Source organism: Ammodytes marinus (genome assembly GCF_949987685.1).
Source record: "Ammodytes marinus genome assembly, chromosome: 2".
Taxonomy (NCBI): Eukaryota; Metazoa; Chordata; class Actinopteri; order Uranoscopiformes; family Ammodytidae; genus Ammodytes; species Ammodytes marinus.
The window spans coordinates 19,844,864-19,859,863 of NC_137231.1; the positions used below are offsets into that span (position 1 = coordinate 19,844,864).

At 40.8% G+C, this 15,000-nt stretch overlaps 1 protein-coding gene across 1 annotated transcript in view; it reads left to right on the forward strand.

The window, feature by feature from the left end:
* unc5ca (unc-5 netrin receptor Ca) overlaps positions 1–15,000 on the forward strand; it is a 195,982-nt gene that overhangs the window by 117,728 nt on the left and 63,254 nt on the right. Inside the window, 1 exon segment of the mRNA XM_080035209.1 lies at positions 3,118–3,221. Coding sequence (XP_079891335.1) covers positions 3,118–3,221 — 104 coding nt within the window.

Here is a 15,000-nt window from a genome sequence, read left to right on the forward strand (position 1 = left end):
TGTTTGTGTGTATGTGTGTGTGTGTGTTTGTGTGTGTGTGTGTGTGTGTGCAGGGCCGCTGCTAAGCTTTTGGGTGCCCTAAGCTTAAATTGTCTTAGTGCCCCCCCCCTCCCCCAACAAAAAAAACACCAAGATGCTCGCACTCATAGGGCGCGAGCGGAATTTTTTTGCCCTTGCAAGATCTCTGCGACTGCTTTTTGGCACATTTGCTGTAGTGATGAGTTTTTGCGAACAGCATTTACTAACAGAAAGAACAGCTTAACTTATGAAAAAAATTGCCTAGTATCCTACTAACTGCCTTTGCAAAGGAATTGAGTGATAAATTCATAGACGGATTATGAGATAATGCGCCCCTTAAAGGGCCCCCCACTCGTCCCTATCCAGTCAGGTACACTGACTTTTTCATACAGATACATACAATTAATGGCAAAAACATATTAAGGAAGTCAGTGTTTCCCACAGGATTTTGGGATATTGTTGGAGGGACCCTGTTGGGGGATCCGGGGGTATGCCCCCCCCGGATTTTTTGTACCTTTTTAAAAGTAAAATGCATCAATCTGGTGCACTTTGAGAGGGAATTTTAGAGGCTATATCAACTCCTGAGATGCAGAAGGAACATTATTTTTCAGATTTTTCTTAAACAGGCAGCACTCTTTACTCTGCAACTGTAAAAACAGTAAAGTAGATTGGTCTGCAGATCCATGTTCTATGATGGAGAGGCCCATTTCAACAGATAAAGGGTGGATAGCTACTTTTTATGAACAATTTAGAATTCACACATAGAAAGCTTATTTGTGTATGTGTGAGGGGGCCTCCAAGGCCCCTCAGGAGCCCCTTACACAGAGCTACTAATGCTGTTGTTTTTAACTTGCCTGTATTTCTCCCCTACTAGTTGAGGGGCCCATGATGATTTCTATCTTGTTAAATTCTGATGAGTATCCTTATATTTAGGCTATTCCCTTTTGGACCCTGTTATTGACATCAGTGACTGAGCTCTTTGACTATGTAACATGAAAAGTTACTATCAGTATCTCTGGCTTAGGGCCCCCCTGAGCCCTTGGGCCCCTGGGCATGTGCCCGGTATACCTGTGCAGTAATCCACCCCTGGATAGGTTACACAATTAAGAAAAAACAACAATGGGCCTGTTCATAAATAATTTATATATGTTTTGTAATGTAATGATCATCATGAACTTTTTTTTAAAAACCTCAATGTTGGGGGGGCCCCCAGATGATCTATTTTTAATTAAAAAAAAGGAACTTGGTGTGTGTGTTTGTGTGTGTGTAGTTTGTTTACTTTCATTGAAAGCGTGTGTGGGCAGTTGTGAGTCCCTCGGATACACTCAAGAATCCAGATTTAGAATGCATAAAAAGGAACCTCTGAAATCCTATCATACACCTTTGATTTATACCAAGATTGGATGTAGAAAAACAAAGAAATCACATGTTTTCTCTCCCTCCCCCCCCCCCGATTCACCCCCTACACATTTAGAAATCCCTCAAAACCATCTGAACGGCAACATAGTACAGCCACTTGCTAAATCCCGCAACACTGCCACCCCTCTCACATTACAGTTTGTTTTATGGCTTTTTTCCCCCTACAGCTTTAGGCTAATTATTTAAACACGTGTTAAGCTCAGCTGCCAATGTATGGGTCCTTGCACACAGTGCATTGTATGGCAGTCGACGAGAGAGGTGAACAGAAAAGCTGTAGGATTATATTTTTTGTTTTTTGTTACTCTGTCCAATAGGTGGTGGAATCAATCAAACGAAAGGAGGGCAAGGTGTTTAGAGTGAAGGACAGATGAATACAGAGCACTACAGTGTCACGGGGGAGGCCTAGACAGAGAGGAGAGAGAGAGGGAGAGAATTGGCACGGAAGTTAGAATTGATGTAGTGTAAGAAAGTCTCTCAGAAAAGAGTTTGCGGGGTCAAAAGCAGAAGGCTCAACTGCTGAAGAGTGGTTGGCCCCGTTGAACTCGCTCCATTCAAAAGAGCCTAGTCTTTTGTCCACAACAGTGGCAGTGGATACAAAGGATTTTATATTCAACATAAATACCTGTCAAACTCTATCCATCCATCCACCAACAAGGTTGTTTGTGTTCTTTCATTAATATCCACCCTCCCTCAATCCTTCTTTCTATTTTCTCTTTTTCCGTCCCCCAGTTGTTCTTATCTGTCTGGACTGATTGTCTTAAAGTCTGCTACTGTGAGATTTTTTCCCTCAAAATGACAACAACTGAGCCCTCGCTCAAATGTTCTGTGAAAAGGAACGACACTGCATTCCAAGCGGCTTTGTAATGCTGTCATTTATCACAGCATGCGGACCATTAGTGTGAATCATTTATTGTCTTTGGCAAGTTCGAGATCCCGGCGCTCTGGCAAGTCCTATATGGAATGAAAGCAAAAGTTTAAATATTGTGCACAGTGATTGAGGGGGCAAGCAATGCAACAAAGCAGACTGTGTTTAGAGTGTGCAGCAGTGAAATCGCTTAAAAAGCATGATCATAAGTGTGTGTGTGTGTGTGTGTGCGTGCGTGTGCATGTGTGTGCGTGTGTGTAAAACTGTTGTAACTACATTCTCAGAATGTGTGCATAAGGTTTGTGCGTGCACTCGAAGACACAACAATTATCAGCTAAGGGTTTTCCCCTTGCTGTGTACATTTTTAGTGACAGGAAAGTGGGAAGAAGTCAACATATGCATGGCTGACTTCAACCAACCAACTTCATAATTACTGTGTCATTGTCGCCACTGAAATGAGGTTATGAGCGCCCGGTTTACAATGACACAGCACCCATCTCCTGAGGGGAGATAACTGCTGAATCGCCGGATGCTTTTTTCTAAAAAAATGGCCTCCCATACACACAGAGACACTTTGTCCTTTGATATGATTAACGGTGTTCCTGTTGGGTGTCATGTCTCCAGGATAGTCCCGACTTAGAGATCAAGTAACTGACACCAGTACGAACACATTAATACTTTCAAGTGCTCGACCTCAGTTACATCAGTGTTCACCACCTCTATTGTAATATCCTCTGTAGTTCACCCAATGCCCTGTCCTTGAGTATTAGTCATGTTAAGTTTCCCTGTCTCTCTTTGTCTCTCTTTCTCCTCAGACCTGAAGAAGTCATTTGAACAGGAGCCCCTGGGGAAAGAAGTCTCTCTGGAGCAGGAAGTGCTGTTACAGTGTCGCCCTCCGGAGGGCATACCGGCCGCTGAGGTATGTGCAGTGTTAATTAATGTAAACCCTCCTCTTCACGTGACTATGGAACAAGGTGTGCGATTAACAACAAACCCCGATCACACAAATCTTGTTTTTAAAAGCCCATTTGTACTAGTTTTAAACGTAATATATGAAAGCCTAAATAACTTTTAACGCCTATTCCAATAGGCATCATCCTCCTTTTTCTTTTAGTAACTATCAACACCATCCATATAATGGGCCTTCACGGCATAGTTGAGGATCTTTTAATACATGAACAAAGAAAAGGTTCAAAAAGTATACAATTATTTCACATTTTTCTTTTTTTCAAACATCTCTCCAACCTTAAGTAGCAGCAAGTAACATGAAGTAAATATCAGTGACTACAGGGGCTAAGCGTATATTCCTGTGTATTGATACAGTTTCATTGCTTAGTCTCTTACTGTACCTTACTGAGCTTTGAAAAAAAAGAAACAAAAGAGCTAGTGCCTGTTCCCCTTCAAAGGGACCTGTAAAAGCACTGCCATGTTCCTTTGTATTTGCACAGATACACAGGTGCCGGTTTGTAGGGTTCTCTCTTCTCATTGGTTATCAGTAGTGGGATCCCCAGAAAGTTTATCTGCTGATTACATGCAGAGCGGGTGACTGACAGATCGGCTTTATAAAACGTGCACACTACTGTATATTAGTGAACACTGTATGAATAAAGAGCGATTTAACACTTAAATTAACATAAATAAATCGCTTAATTCACCTTTAAGCTGTTACTTTACTGCCTTGCTCAAGGGAAATCTGATAAGCCAGGCCACCTTTATGAGGTCAGACAACCCCAGAAGTTCCCAGCCATGCTGGTTAATTGAACAGTGAGGATATGTGGTCTACACATACAGCACATGCTTGGACTATCACAATGCCACTCTCTTTCATGTAAGATAATATTGTGAGCCTCCAGTACATTTTCAGCACATCAGCAATTTGATTTACTCATCAAACGTGGTGTCGCACAGTAAACATCCACTTTTGAAGATCCACGCATGTCGCTTCCAATCCCAGAGGCCCTTAACTACAGACACCAACGTCATTCACAATTCAGATTGTTCTTTGCTCTCCTAGTTTCATCTGGCTGCGTTCCCACCTGAGTGGATAAAAAGACATAATTTAATTTAGGCGGTCACTGGGGGAAGAGCAGCATAGCACTCGAAGAGGGCTGCGCCAACGGATAAGGAGACTCTGAATCAGGTTTCGCTCCTCAGGGCTTGATAGTCATTTTTCAATTGCACCTAAGTACACACCTCCCCTGAGCAAGAGAGGCACTGGCACATGCACCAGCATACAAAGTGAGGGAGGGTGTGGGTTGTTGGGTGTTGGGGTGGGGTGGGGTGCCAAATATTTCCACTCAGAAAATGGAGGCTAGTTTTCCACTCATTTTGTCTCTCTTTTCCTGCTGCCACACACACACACACACACACACACACACACACACACACACACACACACACACACACACACACACACACACACACACACACACACACACACCTATATGCACACTGACAACCCATCCTCCATACGAGACAAATCTCCACACCAAGGACTCATTACTGCTGCTGCCTTATCTATTTGTGTGTGTTTTTTTTTCACACACCTGTTTTGAACAGAACACGATCGTGCATTAGAGCACAATGGCATAGTTACAACCCGCACACACACACGCACACACACACTTGACACTCATAGCTATTTTTCAAGTGTGTTCAATTTGCTCCCTTTCCCATTCCTTTCTCCTGTCATAATGGGATCTCAGGGCGAATGGATTGGTCTGTCTCCCCTGTCTGCTGAAGCTGATTAGAGGGATTTAGGTTTAAAACCTTCTGATGACCTCAGGTCGTAGCCCTGACTCTTTCGTTTGTGCTTTTTCTTTATCTCTTCCGACTTTATATTTCTCTTTGTTCTTATCATGCCCATTCTCTTGTTGCATTCACATTCTCACTGTCCTCATTCCTTTTGCTCTGTCCGCCACTTTAACACACACATCTATTATTTATTTTTTGAAATTTTTTGATTGACAACTGTTGTGGCCGGTGCCCTGTGACCTCTGTAAAAAAGTGTTCTAATAATAGCGGTTGCGGTGGCCATGTCGACCAGTTGACGACTGCGGTAAAGTTGTCAATGTGATAGGGTTGGCGCCCTGATATGTGATACCCACCACACGGTAATGCCCAGCTGGCATCACGTGGCTGTCAACATGCCGCAACCAAAGCCTTGACTCCATAAACACAGGGCAAACAAACACAAACACACCATTTATATGCATAGTCAGTCACACTGCATCTGTATGCACGCACACACACACAAATGCTAACAAATGCACAGAAATGTTTCTCATTGCCTTCTCTTTTTATGAGACGACTTAGTCACTTGTATGTTTTTATTTACAAGGCGATCTTAGGTAAACTGCCTTGTTATTTGTCATTGTATATGTCCAGAAAATGTGTCCCCCATGCATTAAGGTCTCAGGACATGGTGCTCATGACTGTTCCTCAAGCTCGTACAGAGCTGGGTAAAACAGCTTTTAAGTTTTTTGCGCCGTCGTCATGGAATAACCTGCAGAAGCAGCTTAAGCTTCAGGACCTAGTAACTCTAAACAAATTTAAGGCTGTTGTTAAGAGTTTGAAGTTGAAGTAGTTAAGAATCTTATTTTTATGTTGTACAACTGTATTTAATATTGAACTTGTATTTTGTATTGTATTTTATGTGTAACTGTGTTTTGCTGTCCATCTTGGCCAGGTCTCTCTTGAAAAAGAGATTTTAATCTCAATGAGACTAACCTGGTAAAATAAAGGATAAATAAAAAATAAAAATAATTTCCACAGATAACAAGAAACGCGGATTCACATTAACGCTACTAAAGACACAAGTTATACTGAGGGGCCGATTATTTTTAACTGCTGCACTATATTGTTAGCCTTGAGAGGTCAGGGTCAAACCAATCTAAGACTGGCAAAGAAATTGTCTACACGCCAAGCAATGCCCCATTATTTCCCCTTTCACTTTTCCTCTGACAGTACTGATCTTGTCATCAGTCAGTCTCGTCTACGTGTGGTTTTTGTTCTCTCTCTCTCTCTCTGTCTCTTTCAATCCAGAGCTCCTGAGGGACTCAATTTGAGGCATTGTAAAATCCTTAAGAAACATCTAAATCTCTTTTAGACTGTGATAGAAAGCCTTTAAAAAGCTGATAGAAAGCTATTGGATTCAGCAGGGAGAGTTCAGCAGTTCATGGAAACAGATGGAGAATTCAGAGAACTTGCAACAGGTGTAGCACATTGTTCACTTTTCTATGAACTATGCCCATTTTTGATTTTATTTTATTCCAGTATGGTTAATGTTTTGTTCAAGTTTTTAGATATTTTCACTTGTTTGGTCATCCAAACCAGATGCTGAAATTACCTGAGGTTTCATTAAAAATAATGATCTATAGTCAACCTGTTTATTTTTCCCTCCACATGCTGTGAGGTGTATTAGGGCATAGAGGCCACTGAGTGAGGCAGAAGTCTTGACAGCGAGAATACATTTTCATCTTGAAACTTAAAGAGGAGGCCTTTGCTGACCCCGCAGGCCAGACTAGAGCCAGTAGACTGCGCAAAACAGGTGGGCTTATGGATTGATGTGTGTTGTGTGTCCATGGGTGTCAATGGGAATATTTGTGTATGTGCCTGTCTGCGTCTGTCTCTGTGCGTGAGTGATAACCCCAGCTGCAGTGAAATAAACATATCAGTGTGTGTGGTGACAGGCCCTCCGCGTGTCTATCCCTAACACACAAACACACACACAAACACACACACACAGACAGAGTCAGACAGTAACTAGATACGTTTCTGGAGCCTGGTCAAGTTCCTGTCACATTCTTTACAACTCAATCTACACCCTAAATCAGTGCAGGTTATTCAGTTGGATAATGATCTATGATCAACCTATAATCAGAGACCTACAGTTTGTGTTGGACAAAATCTATTATTTTTTAAAATCCCATTCAAAGTTTCATGCATATGGGGCACAAGGGTGGCGTAGGGATATCATGATGGGAATTGGATTAAATCGCCATATTGTCAAGAACCCATTTCAGCAGCCAGTGCCAAAGTTACTGTTTTGTAGCTGATCGCAGCCAACTAGAGACACAGTTATACCTTCAGGCAGGACACACACAACACACACACACACACACACACACACACACACACACACACACACACACACACACACACACACACACACACACACACACACACACACACACACACACACACACACACACACACACACACACCATCCTAACCAACCAGGAAGGAGGTGGGACATTCGTTGTGTACAAATATGTGTTTGTGTAAATCCAGAAGGCACGGCCACTCCTCCTCCCACACACACACACACACACACACACACACACACACACACACACACACACACACACACACACACACACACACACACACACACACACACACACACTTACACACAAAGCCTCTAACCTCCCTCGCAGTGCCCATTGATTTTTGTGAATCACTCTGTGACCACCAGTGTGGAATATAGACACATGCATTTGTGTGTGTGTGTGTGTGGGCAATATATGTTTGTATGGCTTTGTCCTAGTGTGTGTAAATGACTCTGTGTGACGCAAACCAGAGCAGACTTTTCTGTCAGAAGGCATCAGTGGTTTGATGCGGGGGAAAGCTAAAGGCTGCTTCACTCTCACAGTCAGTACAGTGTACTGTACACGGACACACACAGACACAGTACATTTCAGTCCCTGAAGTCACTATTGTTATGTGTCATACAATGACGTTTACTAGCAGAATTACTATCTGGAGGTTATAACATTGGTAGGGTGTAGGGTGCTTTAAATGGACACTGAAGGTGACAGTGGGAATTAAACTGCCTATAGAGACATGCTCTCTTCCTGTGTAGATTCTATTGAAATCCTATGACTGTAAACACCTTTCTGATCTTGCTGGAGCTCAATTGTCCTCTGGGCCTCAAGAACAAATGCATGAAATATTACGATATGCATTAAAAGCTCTGGCAGAGGATACAAATATGAAGCACATATTTGATCCAGTAAAGAAATATGTACAATAGCTAGTCAACGCAATGGATGGAATAAATAGCATTGAATGGACCTCCTAAGGATTAGAAGAGTCTATACATACAGTATAATAAAACATATAACATAAAGCATTGGTTCTTTTTTAGTTTTAAAAGATGATGATAGTTTCATGCCGGCCTTCTCTAGAGAAACACGTGTGTGTATTTTTTTGTACCTGTTTGTGCGTGTGTATGTTTCTGTGCACACACACAAAAAAATTATCATTATGTAATGCTGCTTCCCCGATAGATCCTTACCTTAATCCTCTCTGAGCTAGCATAGTAAGCCCCATGGCTCATCTCCCATCACATTTTACCTAGATCCCCCAACCTCTGTCAGAAATCATCATGGTAATCCACAGATTATTCGGCAATCTATTTTATTTCCACTGCCTAGGTGAATGATTTAAATGGTGTAAAGATTATTAACATGCTGTTGCGATGGTATATCACCACAGAGTAATTTAATAAATGGGGAAGATGAGGAAGAGCTGCTGTTGTCCTGTTTGGGTTAATGTATGTATTGTGGTGGGTTGTTGGTGATGGGGAAGGGGGATTATGATCATTATCTAAGGATGTGTGTACAATACGACACCTAAACACACGCATGAGCACACACACACACACACCCTATGGCTCCTTCAGTGCTCCTACTGTATGGCAGCGCAGCACAGTATTTTATAACCACTTTGTATTTTAGGAGCCTTGAGAGACTTTCCATCCAGTCATAATTCATGACAGTAAATTTGGCCATTAATCAGATCCCACTACAAAAGTCAGCAGACTGTGCAGAAGAAGTTGCATCGGAAATGTGTATTTTCCATTTCGGAACCTCAGCATCCGTTCTCATAGACTTCCTTGCCCGTTTCAATCTGTTGACTATACTGTCTTTTTACAGTCATGAATTAGTGTAGCTTTTTTGCTTTGTTTTCTCAGTTCAGTTCCATTCCGTTCCCTATCGCTGGTTTTGTCTAGACTGAGAGGCTGAAATATATATTGCTTTCAAAATATCCCTTCGAGAAAAAAAGTCTGCTTTCTGCTTGTCTTCCTTGTCTCATGTAAAAAGAAAAAAAAAGAAAACACTAAACCTTGATGTTTATCTTGGCGTATTCACAAGTGGAAGAGGTCTGCTATTTCAGTGACTGGAACTGCATGCTCTTACAGTACATTCTCCCATCATCTTGGGCATTTAGGGAACCTATCAATCAACATTTAAAGAGCAAAAAGCTTCTCATTACACATATAGTGGCCCTGTGTTTTTATCTCTCTGCTGACGACTCAACCTGCAATATGTTATTCCCTCCTCAGAGAGGACAGGAAGTGTGCAGGCCAGTGATCATACAGAGTTCTCTGTGGTCTGAGGTTTGAGTCTCTTTTTCAAACCAGGACTTTGTTCTCTCAGTGTGCGGTATGTAGAGGGCTGAGTGGATGCTTGACTCAGAAGTATGAGGGCAGGATATAATGAAGGAGTTTGTATAGTCCCCCCCCCATCCACCAACCCACACCCCCTAAATTAGGAGAAACCTTCCCTCTCCCCTTTCATTATCTATTCAAAGGCTTTGGCAATCACTATAGGATATATTCTGCCTTTGCACTAAACCCCTATTTTAATGTCTTCCTGCCAGTGACCTGGGCCGAGTATTTAAATGTGCTGCCTGGCATTGAAGTGCTGACCAGTCACTTTGTCTTTTTAAACGAATGCTTCTTTGTTGACTGTTTTTTTCCACTGATTGTCTGTGTCTTAGAGAATGCCTCGCTCAGCTCTTCTCTGCTTTCCGTGACTGTCTCTTACATTTTGTTTTCACACTTTCTTGCTGTGGACTTTTGACTGTCTTTCTTGCAGTATTTTTGTCTCTCTCCGTCACCATGGCTGTCTCTCAGTCTTCTTCATGCCCCTTGTCTTTCTTGACACAGTTCACAGACAAAGCTGTGGATTTATTCTGACATGACAGTGCAGAGTGTAGTGCATTGTCAGGCCGTGCTCTGCCCCTCGGCGGTCCTGGCAGTGTTGTCATGGATGAATGAACACACTGTTTTGACACAGGGTGCCACAGTGTCAAATAACAAACCTCTGCTCTGTTCTGTCCAGTTGTATGCGTTGTTTTAGACCTTGTAGGCTATGTCTTCAACGGACACAACAAAACTTTAAAGTTGATCACATAAGCCTTTAAGATAAAATATGTTTTGGCCATTTCCACATATAGTATTATTGTTGTAAGTAATATGGTCATTTTTTTCTATTATTATACAAATAGAATTTCAGAAACTTCAGAAGTTCTTATTTGTCTGGCAAGAGAATGTGATATAATTGCATATGCTTAACTGCAGGAGCAATTGGGACAGTCAATTCATCAAGACTGAAAAAGTTTAATAAGCCAGGGCTTTGAATAATTGCTACAAATTAATTGCTTTTCAGTTACATCACTATTTAGTTAAGTAGTCTTCAGTGAGCTACTAAAGGAGGTCATTGTCAGCGCAATTAATGGTTTTATAAATGTGTGTGTGTGTGTGTATGTGTGCGCGTGAGTGTGTGTTGATAACAGCACATTACCAGATGATAAAGGTGTCATCTTTGTGGGGCAGTGAATATGTTAGTAATTATATGTGGTGTTGTACTGGCTGATTGTAAAATCCATTATTGTTATGGTGCAGGCCTCTATTAAATACTATGTGAAATGTGTTTGGGGGTGTGAAATCAAATACAACATTTCTGCTGAGCTATAACACCAAACCAAAATACTGCTTACACCCTGGAATTGTTTTGAATCATTAGCTTATCAAACGCTCTGCCAAGACGCTCTTGGCACTATTGATGCTTTGCTGATTTCAGAAGCAATAATTCTTTCAAAGGTAGATGGCTATAGGCTACTTAGGTGTGACCTTGTAGGGGCCAATGTACAGCACTTAGCGATAAAATACTCCTTTGACATCTTTAGGGAACCATGAATAGAGAATATGCTGATCACGTTGCCATCTGCTGTCTGTTTGGCAGTACAAACTGTGAAATCAGTCCAGTGTGATGCAAAGCCACGCAAAAAGTGTTTTTTTCATGGATGTGGTGAACAATGCTATTTAAATCATATGCTGAAGATTGAACACATTAAGCTTCGTATAATTAAACATGATCACATGTGATTTGTTTTTATACTGTACATATATTTGCAAAAGTGAGAGTTTGAAAGTGAAGTAGCTATTGAAAGTAGGCTACAGCGCCCTTTATATTGTATTAGGTTTCAGTTCAGAGTGAGGTACAACCAACAAATCCAGATCAGAGGACCTTTATATAGATACTTTAGATAGATCTTTAATGTAAGCAGGTGCCTGACCATGCAGAACTCCATACGTGAGCACAATAACTTTTGATTGGATTCTGAGTTTGATGGGAAACTTTTGAAAGGGATACGGTCAAAAGCTTATTGGGGAAAGATGTTCATCATGGTAAAATATTTAAATAAAACACAACAGTAATTGTTGATCCGAACAGAGAAATTAACTCCGATCTCTGGTGTTCAACATGTTACACATCCATTCATCACCCCAAACTCTGTAGCCGTACCACATAAAGGACGGTAAATCTCCTGCATTTGCACTGAAATTTGGCATTGGACATAAATCATGTAGTGCAGAATTTCCCAGTCTGAATGGAATTGAAAGGGGCTGTATATTTTCTAGCAGAGGCCACTACTTCCTTTTTGTTTTGTAATGTCCATGTTGTTGTTTGTTTAACATGGCCATGCTTTACACTGTAAACATCCTTCAACAAATTGCAACAGACACAAAGGGAGGTCTCCAGTAGTTCAGCTGACCCGACTAATAAAGCAAAGCTCATTTTGTTATTGGGCGGTTTTAATAACACTGAAGAGCTGGAGAGTCAATTAAAAAGGATTAGCATGCCCCTATCAGCTCAGAGCCTCTTCATGCTTTAATGATTATGGAGTGTCATCAGCACTCGTACACGATGCAGTGAATCAGCGTTGTCATGCACAGACACGCACGATAAAACACGTGCATAAATGCCTGCACTAATACACAACTTTGTGTTTATAAAATCAGTGACTGCTTCCCACTCATAGCACAGGCCTACATGAACACATACATTATATTTTATTTCATTTTTTACATGTTCACAAAAAAACAGATTTTTTTTCCATTGTCAACATTCAAACACACTATTCAATACAATTAAGATTGATTAAACGTCATTACCTTAATCATAATAAAGGACTCATTTTTAATCAGTTTGTTTTTGTTCAAACTGTGTTCAAATATTGTGGATTGTAAGAAATCAGAATTGTTAATATTACTCCATAATGGCAGTATGCGTGAAAAGTGAAAAGTCAAGAAGTGAAGTAACATTATCTCAGGTTTGTTCAGCATAGGGCCCTAGTTGCCAAAGGCATTCCTCCCAAGATGAGTCAGTTGTTGCAGGTGTGCTTAGGTCATAATGCCGAAACACTTAAAACACTCCTAAGCAGTATGTGTCCTGTGGTTTCCTTTACACAAGCTCCCATTGGTCTCATTCTATCCCCATTGTTACCTTTTTTCTCGTCATTGCTTTCTCCTTTTCTCTGCTACTTTGCCTCTCCCCTGCCTCTCTCTCTCTCTGTCTGTCTCGTTCACTTTTCCATTTTCCCTCCTCCCTTCTAAGTCTTCTGCTGTTGCCATTAGTGATGTTAAAGTACTTAGTGAAGTGGAGGGGTTCAGCAGGAGATGCAAAATACATCACTGTCCAGAGAAGTAAAGAAAGCAACAGAGACACACATCCAGAGGCCTTCAACACGTTTACCGCATTGACCCGTAACCATGCACGGGGCTGTTCTATAATTTAACACGCTGCCAATCATTTCAACACGGGCTCACAGCAACAAGGGAAAATGAGTGAGGCAACACACTGCCTTTAAAGACTGAAGGAAACTCTATAAAATCACCCTAAAAAGAACATTTAAGAGAGTATTACATTCTTGATTTTTAGATGTTGTAGTAGTAGTTGTAGAGGTTAATGTAATAGCACTATTAACTGTCAAATGTGTTTAAATATTTTATTACATGGAGTTAACTAGATGTTTAGTGAGATGATTTCTGGTGTGTTCCAATTATTGCTAGTATGAATGAATCAGAATCCATGAATCTGCAAGGGAGGGGGGGGGGGGGGTTCATGCAACAAATTATGCATCATGCCTAAATAAATACAGAAATAAATCAACCAGATTTGAATGACAATTTTTGTGCCTGCATGTTCTCGCAGCTTCCATCAGTGGCCTAGTATTTTTTCCATCGCTCATGAAGTCTGATGCAAAAATACCTCCAGAGCAAACCTTAGACAGATAAGACAAGAACACAAAGTACTGCATGTTCTATTAAAAGAGAGGCGTTAACAAGTTTGATCTTTTAATATCCCCCTACCTTTCAGCTCTCCTCCTAAGAGTAGAACATGTTTTCCTTTTTGAACTTTTCCCCAGTGATATTGTCAGGTGTTGATTCTGATACAGTTAATAGGCCAGGGCCCCAATGCTTTTCCCCAATGTGTCTCGACTGTTGAGTGGATTTGGATGTCTTTTTTCCATCTTGCCTCTTCCTTTCAACACTCTGTCCCCCTAACACTCTCACCCTAGACTGTCATTTCCCACTTCTGCTATAAGAGTACTATACTCAGAGCTCTGAGGTCTGAGTGGTTTACAAATGACTTTTGTTTTTTTGTTCTTTTATTGTATTCTTCCTTTTCCCCACTTCTTGATTGTCAAGAATAACAAGCGAAGAGTTGTATTATTTTTCCAAAGATGACTATGATGAAAAACATGATTTTCTAATATTTCATTCTGCACATATACATAACTGACCCATTAGGTAATGCCTTCCTCTTCTCTGTCACTGAACATATTATGGACCAGTTCAGCCTTCAAATGCTGATGGCAAAACCTGCAAAATAAGTTTGAACACAAAATTACAATTGAGTAGTGAAAAACCCCCAGAGATCTCTAATGAAGAAACTGTAACATGTGGTGGTTGCCATAATCCCTTCACCCATCCACAGAGATAATGAAGTCCATATAACTTCAAGTGTCTCATGTCTGAGTGGGAATGGCTTTGCTCCCTGACCTTCAGGTCCTGACTCATCTACCTTCTGTCTCTTAGTTGTCCCTACGCTTGCCTGCTCTCTCTCATCCCAAAGCTATTTTTTTTGCGACCTGCTGTATCTTTCCACAGCTTCACCATTACACATTACACAGACAAAACCCCAAGGCATGTCAGTGATCACTAATGGAATGTGTTATAAAACCCAGAATATATGCAGTTCTATTGAAAGCTCAACGTTTTAAGAGTAGAAGTAAATAAATAATTTAATATGATCCATTGCTTCCAAGGACAATGGTTTGTTTGTAATTCTGTTGTAAAAAAACACACATTCTGTTTTGTTTTTCTCTTTTTTTTCTTACAATATTAATATTGTGGAATAAAATAATGGACTTCAAGCCATCCTTCTTGGCTTTTCTTTGTTTCCCTACATACTATATTTAGTAAGTACTTGTTAATTATTCACCAACTTTTGTAATACATTCGTTGATGATACATTTTGTATTTCCTGGAAATAAATATGTTTGCTTCTGTAAATTCAATATCATAACTAGCTTGGTTAATAAAAGTATCATGCCCTTTATGT